The sequence below is a fragment of the Balaenoptera physalus genome (assembly GCF_965194825.1).
Source record: "Balaenoptera physalus genome assembly, chromosome: 19".
NCBI classification, from domain to species: domain Eukaryota; kingdom Metazoa; phylum Chordata; class Mammalia; order Artiodactyla; family Balaenopteridae; genus Balaenoptera; species Balaenoptera physalus.
The window spans coordinates 10,087,984-10,107,797 of NC_138900.1; the positions used below are offsets into that span (position 1 = coordinate 10,087,984).

The 19,814-nt window shown below is 55.0% G+C and overlaps 1 protein-coding gene across 2 annotated transcripts in view; it reads right to left on the reverse strand.

The window, feature by feature from the left end:
- MARK4 (microtubule affinity regulating kinase 4) overlaps positions 1 to 18,298 on the reverse strand; it is a 32,919-nt gene extending 14,621 nt beyond the window's left edge. Inside the window, exons 1-12 of one of the 2 annotated variants that reach the window (XM_082438648.1) lie at positions 17,928 to 18,297; positions 13,200 to 13,400; positions 11,194 to 11,247; positions 11,048 to 11,096; positions 10,263 to 10,328; positions 10,112 to 10,182; positions 8,935 to 8,991; positions 6,394 to 6,630; positions 2,643 to 2,762; positions 2,076 to 2,175; positions 592 to 701; positions 326 to 485 (exon numbers count right to left, since the gene is read on the reverse strand). In XM_082438648.1, coding sequence (XP_082294774.1) covers positions 326 to 485; positions 592 to 701; positions 2,076 to 2,175; positions 2,643 to 2,762; positions 6,394 to 6,630; positions 8,935 to 8,991; positions 10,112 to 10,182; positions 10,263 to 10,328; positions 11,048 to 11,096; positions 11,194 to 11,247; positions 13,200 to 13,400; positions 17,928 to 17,978 — 1,276 coding nt within the window. In that variant the 5' untranslated portion in view covers positions 17,979 to 18,297. Of the gene's footprint in view, positions 1 to 325; positions 486 to 591; positions 702 to 2,075; positions 2,176 to 2,642; positions 2,763 to 6,393; positions 6,631 to 8,934; positions 8,992 to 10,111; positions 10,183 to 10,262; positions 10,329 to 11,047; positions 11,097 to 11,193; positions 11,248 to 13,199; positions 13,401 to 17,927 lie in introns of both variants that reach the window. The other variant, XM_082438649.1, reaches the window with a different exon arrangement.
- Between the last annotated feature and the right edge of the window lie 1,516 nt (positions 18,299 to 19,814).

Genomic DNA, 19,814 nt, shown 5'->3' on the forward strand with positions numbered 1-19,814 from the left:
ACCGAGTTGTAAGGAGTTAAGAGACTGGGAAAAAGATAAGGCAGGATATGTAAGAAAGAAAGGAAAACCCAGACGAGCAGAGAAGAAGCAAGACACAGAGTGTCTGCTCTGGGTCTGGCTGCTTTTCCAGTTTCTAATCCCTTACTGAGTCTGGCTGCCTCCAAATTTCATGCCATGTCCCTGCACCTTTATAAGACATTCCTCCCTTCGTTGCAGTTGGCTCGGGCAGGTTTCTGCTGCTTGCCAGCCAGAGAGCCCTGATGTAATGCAGGTCCGAGGCCCTGGGACCAGGGATGGCATGTGAGGGTGCGGGGCCGATACTTACAGAAGTCGCTATGCCTGCGCTGGCGGTGGTAGGTGGAGGAGGAACTCCGCTGCCCTTTGCTGTGGCTGGTGCCTTTGCTGGAGCTTGTTCCATTGGTGGTGTCGCTGGGCGCCCGCACCCGTGCCAGGGCCAGCCCCGGGGTGCCCCGGTCCCCACCCTCCTGCAGGAAGATGACAGACGAGGAACCTCAGACCCTGTCCCCTGTGCCCCAGAAGTCCCACCACCCCGGGCATCGCGCATCCCAAATGTCCCTGACGCCTTCTGACCTCAGTCTTCCTGCCCAGCAGGAGGTAGGTGGCAGTCACTTCGTTGTACTTCTGGCTGGTCAAGGCCTCTTTGATTTCTTCCCGCGTGTAGCCCATACCCACCATCACCTCTGGGAGAGGGGGATGGAGAGGAGGTTCAGTCTCCCCAGATCCTTCCCTTCCACTCGTTTCTGCATCACATAATGCCTGCTCTTTGGCTTGTCCAGTATCCATTCCTCCTTCTGCCAGCAGCACCCTGATTTTCCTTGGAACAACATTTCTTCCCAGCTCAGATCACCTGGCTGACTCCTGCCTGCTCCAAGCCCCAAGGGCAGGCATATAACTCAGGTCTGGACCACCAGAGTGTTCCATCCCCAAGGCCATACTGATTGGTTCAGGGTGGGCAGATGACCCAGGTATGGCCAATCAGAATGCTCCATACCCAAAGCCACAGTGACTGGTTAGGGTGGACATATGACCCAGTTCTGGCCAATAAAAGTGTTCCATCCCCAAGGTCAAATTGACTGGTTCAGGGGTAGTCAATGGGCACCGCCCTAGGGCTTCTATTGGAACATTAGGAAAGTGGCTTCTCTTCCTGATGGGGTGTCCAGGCCACTAGGATGTGCTGTTGTCAGCTTGCTCCTGGCAGGGAGAGCTGCCTGGGAAAGAAGCCACCACTGAGAAGATCCCTAACAACTGTCTCTGAGTACCTGGATCCAGCTGTGCCTGAAGGCTGATACACCCTGGCCTTTTCAGTTATGTGAATGAATAACATCACTATTAGGTTAAAACACATGAAATTGCTGGTATTAAAATTTTTTGAGCTATTACAATGGCAATTTCACATGGTTCAACCTATTATTATTATCTGGTTTAAGCCAGAATGGCTTGCGTTTTCTGTTACTTGCAACCAGGAAGTCCTGATTAATACAGTCAGATCTGATGGTGGCCTTGGTTTCCTCAGCTGTAGAATGAAGGTTACTGGATAGTTCCTAAGGGGCTCTTCCAGGGCTAATGCTTTTGGGGTCAAATGTTCAAGGGCTCCAGGCTGAAGGGACTGGGACCAAATGGGTGGAGGGTGAGGCATGTGCCAAGGTGGGAGTTTTTCTCAAACGTGCAGATTACTGATGGCTTTGACCAAACTCTTCTGGAAGTGACTGTGATTTCTTGTGTCTTAATAGTCAAATTTAACACAAAAGCACTTATTACATGCCTGATATAAGTGCTTTATATAAATTCATTCACTGACTATTCATAACAAACTTATGAGATAGGTTCTCTGATTATCCCGTTTTACAGATGAGGAAACAGAAGCACAGAGAGGGGAAGCCACTGGCCCTGGGTCACACAGCTAGAAAGTAGCGGCGCAGGGACTGGAGGCCAGACTTCTCTGCTCTCTCCAATTGCCTTGCAAACTTCAGTGATGCGCTAACCAAAGGGGTAGGTGCTGGGAAGCTCCCACCCCTGGCTCTGCGGCCTATGGCTCTGCTCCCCCTGACCCTCACCGATTCGCTTGGTGTCCCCGAAGTCCTCCTCGGGCTCTGTGTATGGCTTCAACTCCTCACCCTCATAGCCGATGTTGATCCATTTGTCTTTCATGATTTGCTATAGGAATCGGGAGCAGGACAGGGAAGGGGAAAGAGAGATGTCAGAAGGAACTGGGAAAAATATAGCTTCCCACCTCCCACGTAGGCCCCCAGATGGGGTTCCTGCCCTGCCCCGCCCCCACCTCCAAGGCCTAGCACCCCAGAATCAAGAGCTTCCTGAGAGCTAGCACCTCCTCGCCCCATCCCTCACCCACCCAGCTGAAGCCTCCTGATGCCACCCTCCCTCCTCCGCATCATCTGGGTCCCTGGCACCCTGTAATCACTCTAGGAGCTCATTAGCTAATTACTGGCATGTCGGGGAGTGGGCGAGGCTGTTTGGGGGGCGGTGTCAGGACGGGCCTGGGAGCCTTTTCCTGGGCTGCCTGTCTCCCCTCACCTTCCAGCAGCAGGTCGGGCACGGGAGAGGAATAGTGCCAGCCAAGAAGGCTTCAGTGGGAGGGGTGTGGGGCTGGAGGCTTAGCTTACCTCGAGGGTACAGCGTTTCGCTGGGTTCAGCACCAAAAATCTCCGCAGGATGCTCTCACAGTCTGTTGACATGTAGAAAGGGACCCGGTACTTCCCTCTGAGGACTCGCTCTCGAAGCTCCTGGGGGGACGGGGTTACTGGGGGAGGGGTCTGCCCCGCCTCCCCACCCGTTTTCATTACACACACACACACACACACACACACACACACACACATCTTTTTCCCAATCCCCCGACAAAAGTGATAGGAGCTCCAAGTCCCAGCCCTGATGCAGTGGGAAAAACCCCACCACTTTTTCTCGACCTCAGTTCCCATCTGTAAAATGGGAACGTTGTCATAGATGCAGCAGTTTTCAAAAAAGTTTTTTTAAAAAGCGATATAACTTTTCACTCTGAGTTAATCTTACAGAAAGGGTGAGTTCTATAAGCCAGATAAGAGGGGAGGTGGGTCGATGAGTCAGCCTCTGGGGCCTTAGTTTCCGTATCTGTAAACAGGGATCACAGCACTCATTTCCCAGGCTAGGGTAGGAGTGAGTTTGTAGAAGTAAATGCCTAGCACGAGTCATGCCCAGAGCAAGTACCTTTTTTTTTTGACCGTGCCACGTGGATTGTGGGATCTTAAGATCCAGGACCAGGGATTGAACCTGGGCCCTCGGAAGTGAAAGCACGGAGTACTAACCACTGGACCGCCAGGGTTTCCATAAGTGTTTTTTAAAAAATTAATTAATTAATTAATTAAGTTTTGGCTGCATTGGGTCTTCGTTGCTGCGGGCGGACTTTCTCTGGTTGCGACGAGCGGGGGCTACTCTTCGTTGCAGTGCATGGGCTTCTCATTGTGGTGGCCTCTCTTTCTTGCAGAGCACGGGCTCTAGGCACACGGGCCTCAGCAGTTGTGGCACGTGGGCTCAGTAGTTGTGGCTCACAGGCTCTAGAGCACAGGCTCAGTAGTTGTGGCGCACGGGCTTAGTTGCTCCATGGCATGTGGGATCCTCCCGGACCAGGGCATGAACCCGCGTCCCCTGCACTGGCAGGCGGAGTCCCAACCACTGCGCCACCAGGGAAGCCCCCGCAAGTGCTTTTTTAATACTAGGTTTACAAGAGGGGAGGCGAGAGGGGCAATCTGCCCCCCATCCCCCATTTGTCTTTCCAAAAAGCTATGAGGCCCTGGCAGTTTCAAAGAATGAGCACTGATTTACATGCTGACTTTTTTTTTTTTTTTTAAGGGCCTTTTAGGAGGGCCCTGCCAAGGTTATGAAAGAAAAAATAAATTCCACGCTCCATGGCATGGCAGACTAGGGAGAGCCCCTTCCATCCTGAAATAAGAACCGAGGTAGACAAAAAGTGGAGGGCAGGGTGGATAGGGGAAGGGGTCTCTTGGGGAGGAGCTCTCTGCCAGGGCCTGGACTGGGAGCTCCCTCCGGGGGCCTTCTCCTGAAAGGGCTGGATGAGGCCTGTGCCTGGGGAGCCTGCAGATCATCACAGCCTGAAGGGTCGTGAATATTTCATAGCAATGAGGATCGCTTTCAGAGCGCTCACCCGGTGCTGGGCCGCGTTCTCAGTGCTTTACACACATGACATCTGTGTTCACAAGGATGCTGTGAAGCAGGGTTATGACGCCCCGTTTTCCAGACGAGGAAACTGAGGCCCAGAGAGGTTAAGTCACTTGCTCTGGGGCTGTGCAGCCACAAAGTGACAGGGCCAGGGTTCAAAGCCAGGCAGTCAAGCCCCGGAGCCTGTGCTGTGTAACCACCACTCCACGCCGCCTCTGTCACATGATGGTGAGAAGTAGCCATCAGGCCACGGACACCACCACCAGGGCAGCTCCCGAGCGTGACACCCTGGGCAGATGCCAGGTCCCTGTGAAGGGCTTCACACACCCAGTCTGGCTGTAAGTGTCCCCATCTTACAGGTGGGGAAACGGAGGTTCAGGAAGGGACTTGTTCAATGTCACTCAGCAAGGAAATGACAAAGCAGGGATCTGCCCCCAGCTGCATGTCTCCTTCACCCAGCAAGGCTTGGGGTGCCTGGTGGGGAAACTGGGACAACAGGAGGTGACAAGGGCCTGGGGCAGGTGAGAGGCTGGTCTGGCCCTTTGGAAAGTTCTCCTGGCTTCATGCTTGGGGCTCAGAAAGATTATTCTGTGATCTCAGCAAGTCCTCGAATCGCTGCTGTGAGGTTGGTACCTTAGGGTCCTCACTGAACACAGGTGGAGACTGAGGCTCGGCGGAGTCGGCTGCTTGGCCGATGCCACTGTGACGCAGGGGTCCCCTTCCTCATCACTCAGGGCTCTGCTGGCCTGTCCTCGGCAGTGACCTCCCTGAGCCCCTGATGGCTCCTCACGGCCACATCAAGCAGGCCTGAGCACTCCCGCTGAGGAATTCCCACCCGAAATGCACCACCTGGATCCAAGCGTGAGGACACACTGTGCAGCCCAGGCTGAGGGAGGTTCTTTCTGCAAGATGACTGGCCTGACCTCATCACTGCCGTACCATGGAAGACAAAGAACGGCGGAGGGACTGTTCCAGATGAAAGGAGACTAGAGACAGGACAACAGAACGCCATGAGGGCGCCTGAGCGGATGTTGGAGCAGAAGACACGGCTGCCAAGGATATTCTCGGGATGACTGATGCAACCCGAGCATGGGCCGCGGGTTAGAGGCCGGGAACACGTCAGCGCTGGATTGCCTGAGCGTGATCGTGGATGGGGAAAGGCCGCGTCTCATGAGATCCCTGCTGTATGCAGCCTTTAGGGATGAAGGGACATTGTGTCTGCAACTGACTCCCATGTGTTCCATCGGTAACGGTGATGACAGCGGTACCACAAGAATATATAGACACTCACATGGCACACGTGGCCGCAGGCAATCGGAGCATCTCCTGAAAGGTACACACCTGTCCCCTGTTCTAGGCTGACAACTTCTCTGTTGACCGGCAGTGTTTCAGAACAAAAAGTTCAAAGGAAAAAAAAAATCCACCCCAACACTACAACTCACCCCACGCTTCCCACCCCCTTCCACAGAACTGGCCAGCATCTAGCGTGCTACATATTTTGCTTATTATTTTATTTTCTGCCTGGCTCTGCTGCAAGAATGTCGGTCCATGAGAGCAGGATTTTTTGTTTGTTTGTTTAAGTGCACCATTCAACGGCTTTCAGTATATTCACCGAGTTGTTGCAACCATCACCAGAATCCGTTTTAGAACATGGCCATCACCCCCAGAAGAAACCCTGTAGCCCAACCCCCACCTCCTCCCTAGTCTTAGGCAACCACTGATCTGCCTTCCGTCTCTGTGGATTTGCCTATTCTGGACATTTCACAGAGAGGGAACCCACAGCGGGTGGTCTTTTGTGACCAGCTTTTCCCACTTAGCGTGTTTTCAAGGATTGCCTGGGGAGCAGCACGTATGATGGCAGGGATTTCTGTCTCTTTTGTTCACCCCGTGTCAGCAAAGCTTCAAATGGAGCCTGACCCATGGACGGTAAGCAATAACTCTGTCCTGAATGGATGAGTGGGATTTGAACCCAAGCCTGCTGGCGGCCAAGCCCACAGCCTGAACCCCGACACAGCCTGGTCCACTTGCGCTGGCCGTGTGGCTGGGGGGGACCTGGGTCCTACCTGACCCCCGTCATGCCCTGTGAGCTCGGCCCCACCCCTCCAGCCCTCTGCAGAAGAGGTGTTTGGGGACCCGACTGTGAGGGCCAGAGAGACCCTCCCCGGGCGGAGCCACAGCCCCCGTGCCAGCCCCGCCCAGCACCTTGAGGTTGTGCCCGTCGAAGGGCAGGGAGCCGCTGACGAGGGTGTACAGGATGACGCCGAGGCTCCAGATGTCCACCTCCGGCCCGTCGTACTTCTTGCCCTGGAACAGCTCCGGGGCGGCGTACGGGGGGCTCCCGCAGAACGTGTCCAGCTTCGAGCCCAGCGTGAACTCATTGCTGAAGCCAAAGTCGGCGATCTTGATGTTGGCCTCGGCGTCCAGCAAGAGGTTCTCGGCCTGCGAGGCAAGGAGAGGGCAGAGGGTGGACGTGTGCGGCGCCAGAGCCAGCTGACCTGGTCCGACTGTGGCCCTGTCCCTTATTCCCTGTGTGACCTTGGGCAGTGACTTTACCTCTCTGGGCCTAGTTTCCTCATCCATAAGATGGGGATCATCATAGCCCCCACCTCACAGGGACGTTTGAGAATTAAGTGAATTATTCCGTGCAAAGTCCTCGAACGATATTTCATGCCCAGTAAGTGCTATATAACGTTAGCTCTATTATCCCGTGTGGTCTGCAGAGCTGGAAGTCCTCAGGCAACCTCCTGCCCTTCGCAGAGCCTCAATTCACCCAGCAGAAAAAAAATGAGGACGGATCGCTCAAGACTTACAAAAATGAAAACAATCATTTTATATAATATTTATTGTGCACCTACTATGCGCCGGGCTTTTAGACTATCATTTGTAAGAGTGGCTACATACAGTGGGGTTAAAGTACAGATTCTGGAAGAATCCTAGCTTCAAATCCCAGCTCCACCACTCACTCACTGCGTGACTTTGGGTGGATTACCGGCTCTCTCTGTGCCTCAGTTTCCGACATGTAAACTGAAGGGTCATTATAGCACCTGCCTCATGGGCGGATGCAGGGTTAAGTGGAAAGTGCTTACCACAGCACATGGGACAGAGTCAGCACTCAAGAAATACTTTGTACTGTTATGAGGTTTTGTCTGTTTTTGGTGGCACGTGTTTGTTATTTGCCATTTCGTGGGGGGAGGGAACTGAGGCTCAGGGAGGCCACCTCATGCCCACAGCATGAAAGTGGCAGAGCTGGAATCCAAAAGAGGCCTGCCATCTCCACAGCCCGAGCGTGGAAGGAGCCTCCGGCATCCCGCCTCTTCCAGCTTGTTGACTACAAATTCATGCATGAATCCACCCTTCAGACTGCTGCCCATGCCTTGCCCCTCCCAACCACCACCCTTCCCTAGCCCAGCATCTCTGGCTTCCTCCCGGTCTCCCTACTTCCTGCTGCATTTCAGTACCACCCTTCCCCACCTCTGGCCCAACGAAGGGATAGAACCCACACAGACACACACTTCAGAGGGATCTCCCCCAAACCTCAATCTACTGGCATCTCCGTCTTGCTCAGTGGTGACACTCCCCCTCGTGGCATTTGAGGCTCCGCAGTTCAGCCCCAACCTCACTTCCGGGTTGGTCCCCGTGGTTGGTCCCTCTGGAGACTGTATCCCCAAATCCCCTTTCAGCCACTTCCAGGACCTTCCACCAGGGGGGGTGCCTCCTCCAGGTTGTTCACCATGGATGGCTCCCCGCTGGCAGGGCAAACTCAGAAGCCTCCAAGGTGCCTCCTCAGGGGGTTGTGTGGGGACATCAGGGCAGTACAGAGAGAGGGAGTGCTTCAAAACGTCTACAGCAATTTGACAGTGGAATTTTATGTTTTTTGAATCTATGAATAATCATCTTAAAAATCGGGCTTGTATTTTGCACATCTTTCTTTTCCTTTCATTTTTATTATACTTTACCAAAGTACCTGTCCACAGTGGATTGGGCATTGAAAATACTCAAACAAACCTGGTCCTTTGCTACAGAAACCTTGAGAAGCACTTCCTTAAGTACTTAGACCAGGGCCTGGGACACAGTAGATGCTCAAGAAATCACGGTGAAGACAACAGACAACTTGATGCGCACCAGACAAATGTTTCTCTCGCTGGTCTAGGACGAGAAGTCCTGAGACAGGAGGTTCTCTCTGGGTGGGGCTGTGGAGCGGGGGCCCTGGGACAAGGAGTTGCCCCTGCTCAGCTCGGCCAGGCAGTGGGGGGAGGGTGGGGGGAGGCCCTGCTCAGTCCCTTCCCCGAGGGGCACTAGCCCTCCCAAAGGTCCTTCTCAAGTTCAAAGATGCCTGTGATTCTAAGACCCTGGAGGCTGTGTGACTCTGGGGCTCTAAGATCTCAATTCTTGAAGTTTCCTGAATGTTCTGAAGTCTCCGGAGGCTCCGGGAGTGACTAAGTTTTTATTGCATTCCAGTGACCTTGTCCGGGAGGCACATAACCGTCTGAGGCTGGTCGGGGGACACTTTGTTTCTTTTCCCTTTGTTCACTCCTCCTGCCCCCACCCCCCACCTGCTCCCCCATCAGCTGGCCTTGTTTTTGCCACAAAAGCTTGGGAAACAGTCAAGGGGCTCTGGATGCTGAGGGAGGAGCACGAAGACAAAAGGGAGGGGAATATGGTGGAGGGTACAGGGCACCCCAGGAGATGGGGGGGCGGTGCTGGGGACAAGCAGGGGTCTGTGGGCTGAGCTGGGAGGCTCACCTTCAGGTCCCTGTGTACAATGTTTTTCTGGTGACAGTAGTGCACAGCCGATACAATCTGGAGGGGAGGGGAGAGGAGGGGAGGTCAGTTACTTATGGCTCCCAAACCCCTCAGCCTCCCTCAGAGACCCCATGAACCCACCCCTCAACTGAGCTCTGGACTCCAGGCCTCCCCAAGCACAGGTTGTGAGGCTGGTGCCCTTCCCCACCCCCCAATTCGGCCACAGCAGGAAATGATGTGGGACCTGCACAGACACACACCTCCACCCGGACACCTGGACATCCTTGTACCCAGACATCGGGACACCCTCCCAGCAAGGACATCAGCACCAAGACAACAGGGCTGGCCCCTCCTGACCTTCACGTCAAGAAACACGCATGAGAACATCGCACAGCTATAGACAGACACGCGGCCCAACATACCAGGGCTTAAGCCCCGCGCACCCAGTACAGCTGCGTGCAGCAGCTGGACAGTCCCGGACCAACACCCTCGCTCAGATCTCGTCACCCACCAAACCCTCACACCTGAACGCCCTCTTACCCATCTGGGCACCCTCACTGCCACACACTTGGACATTCACACACCTTCTTATCCACCTGGACATCCTCGCACCGTACACTCTCCTGCTCACCAACCTCTGTGCCCAGACCTGGGCATCCTCTCTGCCACACACCTGAAACCACAGGCCCTCTTACCCACACACCTGGGCACCCACATATCTGCGTGCCCTCTTACCCACAAACTTAAGATACCCACACTTGGGCCCCCCTCTCCCATACACCCCGGCTGCCATATGCACTTTTACCCACACAGCTACACACCTCTATACCTGGGCACTCACACACCTCAGCACCCTGGCACCTGTGTGCCCTCTTAGGCACACTCTTATATACGGGGCACACCTTCAAACCCACACATCTGACACTGGCACACCTGGGCACTTTCATGCCTGACCCTCTTGCCCATCCACCTGGGTACCTGCATCCCTCCATCTAGGTATCCTCACACCTGGGCATCTGCACGCCCACAGCCACCCAGCTCTCCACCTTCACCCCCACCCTGCCTTAAGCCTCGCCCCCAGGTCCTTGGACAGCCCAGACCCACACCCAGCAATCAGACCCTCATCCCCAGGGACTGGGGCTCCCCTCCCAGCCCCACCGGCAGCTGTGACCCCAACCTGTCGGAACTTGGCTCGAGCTTCCTTCTCCTTCATGCGGCCGTGTGACACGAGGTAGTCAAACACTTCTCCTGCAGGGCAGAGGTCAAGCGGGGTCAGGGCGGGGCATGGGGGGGCGCAGAGAGCAGGGCGGGGAGGGGAGGAGCCTCACCAGCACTTGCATATTCCATCACCAGGTACAGCGTCTTCTCCGTCTCGATCACCTCGAAGAGCTTCACTGCAATGGCCGGGGGATGGGGGTGGGGAGTTACAAGAGAAGAGACCCCTCACCCTCCACCAGCACTTGGTACCTGCGCATGTGCTGACCATAACACCCCTTACTCAAGAACACTCGATGGCTCCCTACTGGTGGCAAGATTTTCCAAACTCCCTGGCCCCACTTTACCACCTTCTCCACTTCCGCACAAGAATGTCAGCTCTATGAGGCCAGGGGTTTGTACCTGTTTTCTTTACCGCTGTGCCCCACAGTCTGGCACATAAGCAGCCACTCAATAAATATTCACTGAGTATATATAAACAAATGGATGTATAAATGCTACGGCCACATTCAGGCCAGGCTAAATCCTGCTTCTTTTGTAAAGACCCCACTTTCTCCACTCTGCCTAATGATAATGACAATGACAATGGATGCTGCCGATAACAATAATCAGACCAGCTCCCACAGCTTAGCTCCGAACTAAGTGTTCTGCATGCATGACCTTACCCAGTCCTCGCAATGACCTTGAAGTAAGCCCTCTTATCACCCCCCCAGGAGGAAACTGAGGCTCAGAGAGGTTGAGTGACTCACCCAAGGTCACACAGCCAGGAAGCAGGGATACTGCTACAAAAAAACAGGTCTTTCTAATTACTATAACAGCCAGTTCTCTCCTCCCCCGACTCTCTTTTCCCAAGTGTCCTGGTTGGTATCCACCGAGCCCACTCCCTTCCCCTCCTCACCGATGTTGGGGTGGTTTAGGCCCTTCATGATACGGACTTCTCGGAACAGCTGGAAGAAAGGAAGAAAGAGAAAGATGAGGGTGGGCCGTTTCGAGGACCCTCTTCCCAACCTTGCCCCTGCCCTGTTCCCTCGCCCTGGCCCTCACCTTCTGCAGGCTGCTGGGGTTCAGCTGGGTTTTATCGATGATCTTGATGGCGACCTAGAGACGGAAGAAAGGGGGGAAAGGTCAAGGTACCACAGGCCCTCGAGCTGGGAAAGGTTCCCCCAACCCAGATCAGCCTAGGATATCCCTCCTTTGTCCCTTTTCAGAGACAGCTCTCAACCTGGGCCATTCTTAGTGGATGTGGGCTCTGAGCCTCATGACCTTTGCACATGCTGTTCTTACCATGTCCAGTGCTACCCTTACTTCTGCAGGGACGTATATCCCCTATACCACCATGGGGCCTGGGTGGGGCGGCTCCAAGGGCCTGTGTGAGTGAGTGTGAGGGTGACTGAGACCTTGAAGGGGCCCCTCTGGGAGGGCATCTCAGACCATTCACTCATCACATCTTTGTTTTGAAGGCACAAACTGTGGAACAAGAAATAATAACCAGAGCTCACATCTACCGAGCAGTCACATGGGCCAGGCCCTGGTCTATGCGCTTTACAAATGAGAACTCTTTTAATCCTCACAACAACCCTATGAGATTATCCTCATTTTACAAATGGGGAAACCGAGGCACAGAGCTGTTCAGTCACTTGGCCAAGGTTACTTGGCTGGTAAGTTTGTGGGCTGGGATTTGAACTTATACAGCCTGACAGAGTCAACCTCCTAGACACTTAAAATCTATAGATAGCTTTGAAAGAGCTTTGAGGTAGTCATCATGGGGGAAAAATCAGAACGTTACTGAATCCTCTTTGTACTTATCCTGAAGTTTAGTTAAGTTTTTATTTTGAATTTCACACTGGGGTACAGCACTTCAAAAGCCGTAATCCAGCTTAGGTCTTTAGTTTTCCCAAAGGGTTTTGGGGTCACCCCCCCCAATCACCCCAGACCCACTGGATTACAGAACTCTTCCCTCGGGAGGCTCTGTTCCCTTAGAAAACCCTGGAATCACGTTCAAGACCACATGAGAGGAACAATGTGCTCTTTGTGGGGGAAGAGGGTCCCTTAGCTTTCTTCATATTTTCACAAACGAGTTTTTAATCTTGTCAAGCACTTTTTATGCCAGTATTGAGATGATCATATGGTTTCTGCCCTTGAATCTGTGAATGTAGTGAAGTACATGAATAAATTGTCAATTTGAAAAGAACTGTGCATTCCTCGGATAAACCCAGCTTTGCCACCACACAGCTTTCTTTAATTGATCTGTCAGATTCTTTTCGCTAACATTTTGTTTAAGATTTTTGTACCTATATTCACATGTAAGACGGGCCCACAGTTTTATGCCTTATCTGGTTTTGTTGTCACCAAAGAGCACATAAAATCTGTCTGGCAGTGGAACCTCTTTTTTTAGTCTCTGGAGATATTAGCATAAAAATGAAATGTTTGATACAATTTGCCCATAAAACCACTGGGGCCTGGTGACTTTTGTATGTATGGCACAGATAGTGTGAAGGCAGGATGAATTGCTCCAGTTACTTTCTCTAAAATTGAAAGAGGTGCAGAGGGGTCATAAACCCACCCACCATCTTTTTTTTCCCATTAAGTGTGAGTTAGATGTGTCCTTTCGCTTTCTGCAATAATGTTGCCATACTCAGTACATATACCCAGCCTGGAAGGCGAAGTGGGGAGAGTGAGACTGCGTAGACATGAATAAACCTCTTGTGTTCTCAATCAAGATCACTGGAAGATTTGGTGGAACCAAAGTCCACCATTAAAACAGGGAGGTGGCCTAGGTTTAGATACAAAAACCATACGACTTCTTAGAAACACTACACATGGCTTGCCTGTGATCTGAGACAGCCCAACAATTTCAGGGATGCCTGAAATTGGCTCCCTTTTCCTACTTGAGCTGTTCTGGGAAAATGCGAGATGTTCTGTTGTGAGAGTGAGGGAGTTACATGTGGTCACAAAGCAAAGTGAGGGCCAAGCCCGACCTCTCCCTACCTCCCACCAGGTGCCAGGGCTACAGGATTCTGCCCCGAACCCCGCCCTCTCCCCTCACTCACCTCCCGGCCGGTAAGGATGTGCCGGGCCAGCTTGACTTTGGCAAAGTTGCCCTTCCCGATGGTCCTCAGCAGGCGGTAGTTGCCTACATGGGGCTGCTCCTCGGGACAGGAGGCGATGGAGTTCCGGCAGCGGGCACCCAGGGAGCGGCTGGACCAGGACGGTCCCTTGTCCGAGGAGCGGCCAATGCCCAGGGTGCCATGCTGGGCGGGGGAGACGGAGCATGAGAGGTGGGCAGCGCCCATCCAATCCACCTGTGTGCTGGGGCGGTTAACTCCAGCCACAGCCACTGGTCCCCTCGTGGCACTTTTCAAACCCACGCCAGAGAGAAGGCTTTGGGTCCCCCATCTTTCTCTGCGAAAAGACACCTCCAAGAACAAAGATGCTGGGGCTCCCCCAACTCTGCAGCACCTGGGACCCCAGATATCAGGTCTCTTCTTCACCCCTCCCTGCAATCAGTCTACCCACTCCCCCAGCTTCCTTTTCTAATTACTAGGACCTCCATCAGCTCCAAGATATCGTATCCTAATGCTGCAGCCCTCAACCCCCAATCAACGCCGACTCAGTGTGGACTCAACCCTCTATCCCAACCCTCACTGCCTCCAACATTCCATTTCATCCATCACCGTCCCCATCCAGCCCCCCAATTCTATGGCAAGCTCATATTTCAACACCTGACTTCCAGTTTACTGCCTGCAATGCTTTCTTCTGATCCTTACTGCCCCAAATTCTACTCCAAACACTGTAACCAACCGTCTTTCATTTCGCCCTGACATTGTAGCCCCACATTGTTAACCTTCCTTCTGTGGGAAACTTTGTTGCTTCCTCACTGTGGTGGGCGTGCCTGTGAGACGCTCCTGCTCCATCGGCGCCCTCACCCGCTGACTCCCACGCTACACCGCGATCTGTCCCCGACGTTGTGTTCCTGCCATCCTGTCCCTCCTGGGCCTCTCTCCCCCGCAGGTCACCTGCCTGCTCCTGGCTATCCTATCCTGATTGTGAGCCCCAGGGACTGTGCCTCCCTTTTAGCGCTGGGGCCCAAGGTGTGGGTGACAGAGGCCCCAGCCAAGACGGCTCTGCTCAGACCCTGGGCTGTCCCTGCGCCCTTCCCAAAGCTGGGGGTGGGACGCAGGAGGACACAGGGAGCTGAGGAAGACAGAAGGCCAGGTAGGCAACGAAGAGGAGGACCCGGGCTGCTCCTTGCAGGGATCTGCCGGGCCACTTAACAGTGATGAGGATCACCATTTAATGAGCGCTGGCCATTAAGGCACCATCATTCCCATTTTACAGGTAGGGAAACTGAGGCTCAGAGATGGGACCTGAACCCAGACAGTTTACCCCCGAGTTGATGTCTTCACCGCTGCCGTGCCACACTGTCTCACACTCCTGTCATTTTTATTAAATAGGCTTTACTATTGGCCAAATCCTGGGCATTAAAGCACCTCATCTGCATTTAATTCCTACAGTAGCCCAATGAGGGCGGCACCTGTATCCCCATATTCCAGAGGTGAAACTGAGGCTTGCAGCGAGACGGTGCCTTGTCAAGGTCACACAGTTCATTCATAAGAAGCAGAAAGGTAATGCTCCCCACAAGGGGCAGAAAGACAGCCGCCACTGCCGGAGCCCTAACCACATGCCTGCTGCCTACTGTGCCTTCACCTGACTTCCAAGGTGGGTCCAATTATGATCCGCACTCTCCACATGGGGACCCTAAGGCTGAGGGCAGGGTTAAGTACCTTGCCCAAGGTCACAGGGCAGATGGAGCAGAGTGCCTAGGATTCGAACCCGGGTCTGCTGACTCCTGAGCCCCCAGCTCTTTCCCACATCCCCCACCGGGCTGCTCACAACCCCAGGCCTCCTTCCCGGGGAGGGCAGGAAGGGAGTTGGAGATCCTGGCAGATAAGACCTCTGATTCTCACCCAGATAAGGGCTTGGAGAAGAATCCCCAGCAGGTGGTACGAGGGGAGCCAACTGGGGCTGGGCTGGCACCCCACTGAAGGCAGCCTGGCTGAGGGACCCCTGCAAGGGGCAGCGGGGGCAGTGGGTGACAAGGCCCTCAGGGGCCGGGGGCGGGAGCTAAAACTGGCCGGCACCACCAGCTGGCCTGACTCCCTCCCGCCGGCTGCTGCCCCAACACCGGGTCTGTTGCTAGGGAACCTCCAGAGAGGCTGGGTGGTGGGGGGCCTGGAACTTGGGGTCGGGGAGCATGACCCCACATGGCTGTCATCATGGTAACCAAGTGGCAGAGGAGGGGGCTATGACCTCAGATTCCAGACGGAGAGAGGTGACCCTCTGCCAGGACTGACAAGCAGGTCTTACAGACTGGAGCTGGGAGGAGAGGGGAGAATTAGCCATCCCCAAGTCCCCATGATGCACAAATCTGAACAGTAAGAGGAGGAGGAAGTGCTCATACAAGCCCTGTTTTACGGATGAGGAAACTGAGGCTCAGAGAGGTGAGGTCACCTGCCTGAGGTCACACAGCTAGGGAGGGACAGACACTAGATTTGAACTTACGCGTCTTTGAAAAATCAAAGTCATAACAACAACAACAATAATAATAGCAGCTACAATAGGCCTGGCCCTGTGCATCTCACTCACATAATCTCTTTGGCTCCTTATAACGTCCCTAACAGGGAGGTGCTACCATCAACCCCATTTAGAGGTGAAGAAACTGAGGCTCCGAGCAGGGAGTGGGTCTGTAAGCTCAAATAACAACTAATGACAGCCCTGGGTTGAGGATCCATGGCCGTCTGACTCACATCCACAGTCACGATAGCAGCGAACACGTGTGGAGTGCATCCTATGTGTCAGGCTTTGCCCCTATCATCTCAACTAACCCTCTGAGGGACTCAAGCCATCACCCCATTTTGCAGGGCAGGAAACAGGCTCAGAAGGCGAGAGCCAGTTGCCTGAGGTCACAGTGCAAAGTGGCTGGCAGAAGCAGCACTTGAACCCAGGCCTGTGGGCTCCTTGTCACTTTCTGGAGTGACTGGGGTGGGGTGGGGGAGAGGTGGGTTTCTCATCGAAGACTCCAAATCAGAGTCTGGCCTACAGCATGATGGGTCGTGATGGCAGTGGTGGTGGTGATGGGGGATCTCTATGAGGCAGGGTCCTACAAAGTGAAGGGACAGAGACAAATCTCTCTGGTGGGGATCTGGGGTGAGGGTGGCTGAGGATTGGCAGGGACCTGGCAGAAGGCCTGGGGGAAAGGGACGAAGACCCCAGCTGGGGAGGAGTCTGGCAATGGTTGGTGGGAGGGTCTTTTGAAGCAGTGAGAGTAACCAGAAATCAGGGAAATGGGGGGGGGGGTCTCTCTGGGATTGTTCCTGGCTGTGGTGTAGGGACAGGGGGGCCTGGGAATAGTGGGAAGGGTCCAAGCCATGGGACAATGGAAGTCAGGAGCCAAGGATACCTGAGCCAGGGGCCTGGGTCTTGAGGAAACTCCTAGAAGTCAAAGAAAGGGGTTTCTAGGAGCACTCCTTGGAACCAGAGAAAAGTCCAGGGGCCTGAAATCCTGAGGAAGGGGCTTCCCAGGCAAGGGGCAGATCCAAGGAATAAAGGCTGAGCCTGGTGGGGGTCAAGAGGCCTAGGAACTTGGGGAGAAAGCTCCCAGCGGACAGACCCCAAGAGAAGAGGGCTTAGAGCCAGGGCAAGACCAGAGGCTTCAAATCCAGGAGTTTTCTGGAAGAAGAATCTGGGGCCAGGCCTTGTGAGCTGGGGAAGGACTCTGAAGCTGAGGAGGGGGTTTCCCTGGGAGGCCAGACCCCTGGCAAGGAAGGGGGAGGCTCTGGGGCAGCGGAAGGGATGCGGGCCTGGAGATCTAAGGGATGAGGTAGTATCCTGTGAGAAGGGGCCTGGCCTAGGAGTGGGGTCAAGGGGCTGGGGGCTTGGGGAGGGGGCTTGCCTGAAGTGGAGAAGTTGATACAGGGAGGATGAGGCCTGGAGTCAGACTGGTTCAGGGCCTAGAAATCCGAGACTGAGCTGGGGGCCTGGAAGCTGGAGGCCAAGGCTTCCTGGGAGAGGAAGAGACCAGAGAGGGTCTGGGGGGATCTGGGGGGACTGGAGATGCTGGGAATCCAGGGACAGCGCTGCTTGGAAGATGGGGACCAGGCCTAGAAGTGGAGAGACCTTGAACAAGCTAGAAAGGACCCTCGGCACAGGAAAGGTGGAACCGGCTTCCTGTGAGGGGGTGCCCACAGGAGCCGGGAAGATCCCGGAGGGCCAGAAAGCTGGGAATGAGAGGACGGGGGATCCTGGGGAGCCCGGCACCCAGATCCAGACAGGGAAGGCCAGAGGCAGGACTGGGCCAGGCCTTCCTGGGAGAGGGCCGGGGCTGGGCCTTAGGGTCAAGAGCCCGGCAAATCCGGGAGGGGGCCCGTTGTCGGATACGGGAGGCCTGGAGGGGAAGGGGCTTAAGAACCCGCTGGAGAAGGGAGGGGCTCCTGCAAGGCAGGGGAGGGGGCTTCCTGGAGGGAAGAGACCCGAGCGGAAGCGGTCTGCAGAGGGACAAGACAGGGGTCCCGCGAGAGGGGCGCCCCCAGGGGTCGGGCTGGGCTGAGGAGTGGGGGAGGGTCGAGAGGCCTGGAAGTCCAGGCGAGGGTCGGTGGGTGGCGAGCCAGGCTGGGCCGGGGAAATGAGGGTAGGGGCTCGCGCGGCGAGGGACACAGCAGGGCGAGGGGTCCGGCGGCCGGCCCCAGCCGGGGCTCCCCAAGGGGCCGGCCCCCACTCACCGTGTCCGAGTTCCGATCGTTGCCCGGGGCCAGAGCCGTCCGCGAAGACATTTTCTCCGGGTCTCGGGGGACTGGGCGGCCGGGTCGGGGGGGGGGGCGGGGGTCCCGGGGTCCCCTCTCTTCCCCTCCCCCCCCGCCGGCCTGGGGACGCGAGCTCAAAAGCTGGGCGCCGTGGACAGCCGGGTTCGCGCCGTGGGAGAGGGGGCAGGGCGGGGCAGGGAAGGGGATGCTGAGGGTCCTAGTGGTCCCGCACAGCGGGGGCCCGGGGCGCCATGGGGGCGGCGGGCAGGCGGGGGCCGGGGAGGGGGCGCGGAGCCGGCCCGGGCGGCGGCGGAGGGAGGCGGTGGAGGGGCCGGGGAGGAAGGGACGTCAGGGGGAGGGGCGGGCAGGGCGGGGCCGCCAAGACCCCGCCCCCTGCCGCCGGCACTTAAAGGCGCAGGCCAGGGCCGGCCGGGGGCTCTGGGGGCAGAGGCAGGTCTGGGCGCGTTGAGGGGGAGTGTGTTCTCATTGGAGAGTAGAGACTCACCGGAAGAGAAGAGAGAGAAACGCCAAGGCACAGCACCAGCGACGCAGAGAAAGATACTGAGAGACGCAGAGATAGAGAAGCTCAAAAAGAGAGAGACAAAGAGACACAGAGATAGAGAGACAGAGGTGGGGAGAAACACAGAGACACAGAGATGAAAAGACAGCCAAAGGACGGAGAGACCAAAAGACAGAGAAAGGCAGAAAGAGGGAGAAACGTAGGGAAAGAGAGACACATACAAAGAGAGTGAGAGATACAGAGACACAGAGAGCGACAGAGATTGACAGACCCACGCACGGAGACAGAGGGAGAGACAGAGATGCAGAGACCCGTGAAGAGAATGGAGACAGGACTGACAGAGAAGCACTCAGAGGCAAGAACCACGCAGGCAGCGCTGTCCACATTCTCTCTCCCAGCCCCCCTCTCCCCAGTCCAGGAAGCTCTGGGGACCGAGGGCTAAGGATGCTGGGGGGATGGTGTATGGGCGGAGCCACTGAGGAAGGGTGACCTACCTCTCTAGCAATGCTGCCTCCCACCTCCCAGAAAACTCCAGACCCCAAGGTTGTAGGTTGCAGTCTCCTCTCTTCTGCACCCCAGCTGGGGTCCCAGGACTCAGTCTGTCCAGCTCTGTGACTCAGGGCAGGCACTTGCTCTTTCTGGGCCTCAGTTTCACAGTCCATAAAGTGAGGGGGAGGATCTGCATGTTGCTTTCGTAGCGGGGCTGAAGTAGGTCCAAAGGAACTCGGTGCAGGTATTCTCCTGATGGGCAAACTGAGACCAGAGAGGTCAAGGGCGTTGCTGAGATCACACAGTGCCCTGGGAACCACGCATTCCCTCTAGATCAGGGTGGGATGAAAGAAAGAGGGGCATTGTCCTGGCCTTGGAGTCACACAGCCCTTGCATGGGACCTATGCCCTGCCCCTGCCTGTTTGAACATCTTCCTGAGCCTCAGTTTCCCTTTCTAAAAAATGGGTGTGAAAATAACAGCAGTGTGCTGGAGCCAGCTCAAGCAAGCTGACTTTTGAAGTCTCAGAGATTTTGGAACTGGTTTTTAAACAGCCATTATTAAAAATTAAATTATGCAAACATACAATTAAATTATATTTAAAACAAAGATAATAAATACTCAGCACATCCTCATTATTTTACATTTTACTCCTATGTGTGATCCTGTGGCTATTTACATCTATTGTATTCACATAGTGAAACTGCTATGTAAGGGGTGACTGCACATCTCTTCCTCCCAAAACGCTTTCAGTGATGTCATCCTGGTAGCTTGAAATTAGCCATGGTGGAATATTTACACCATGGAAATTGGCAAGTGCTACAAAGGAAGACTTTCCACCCTCATTCCCCAGAGAGCT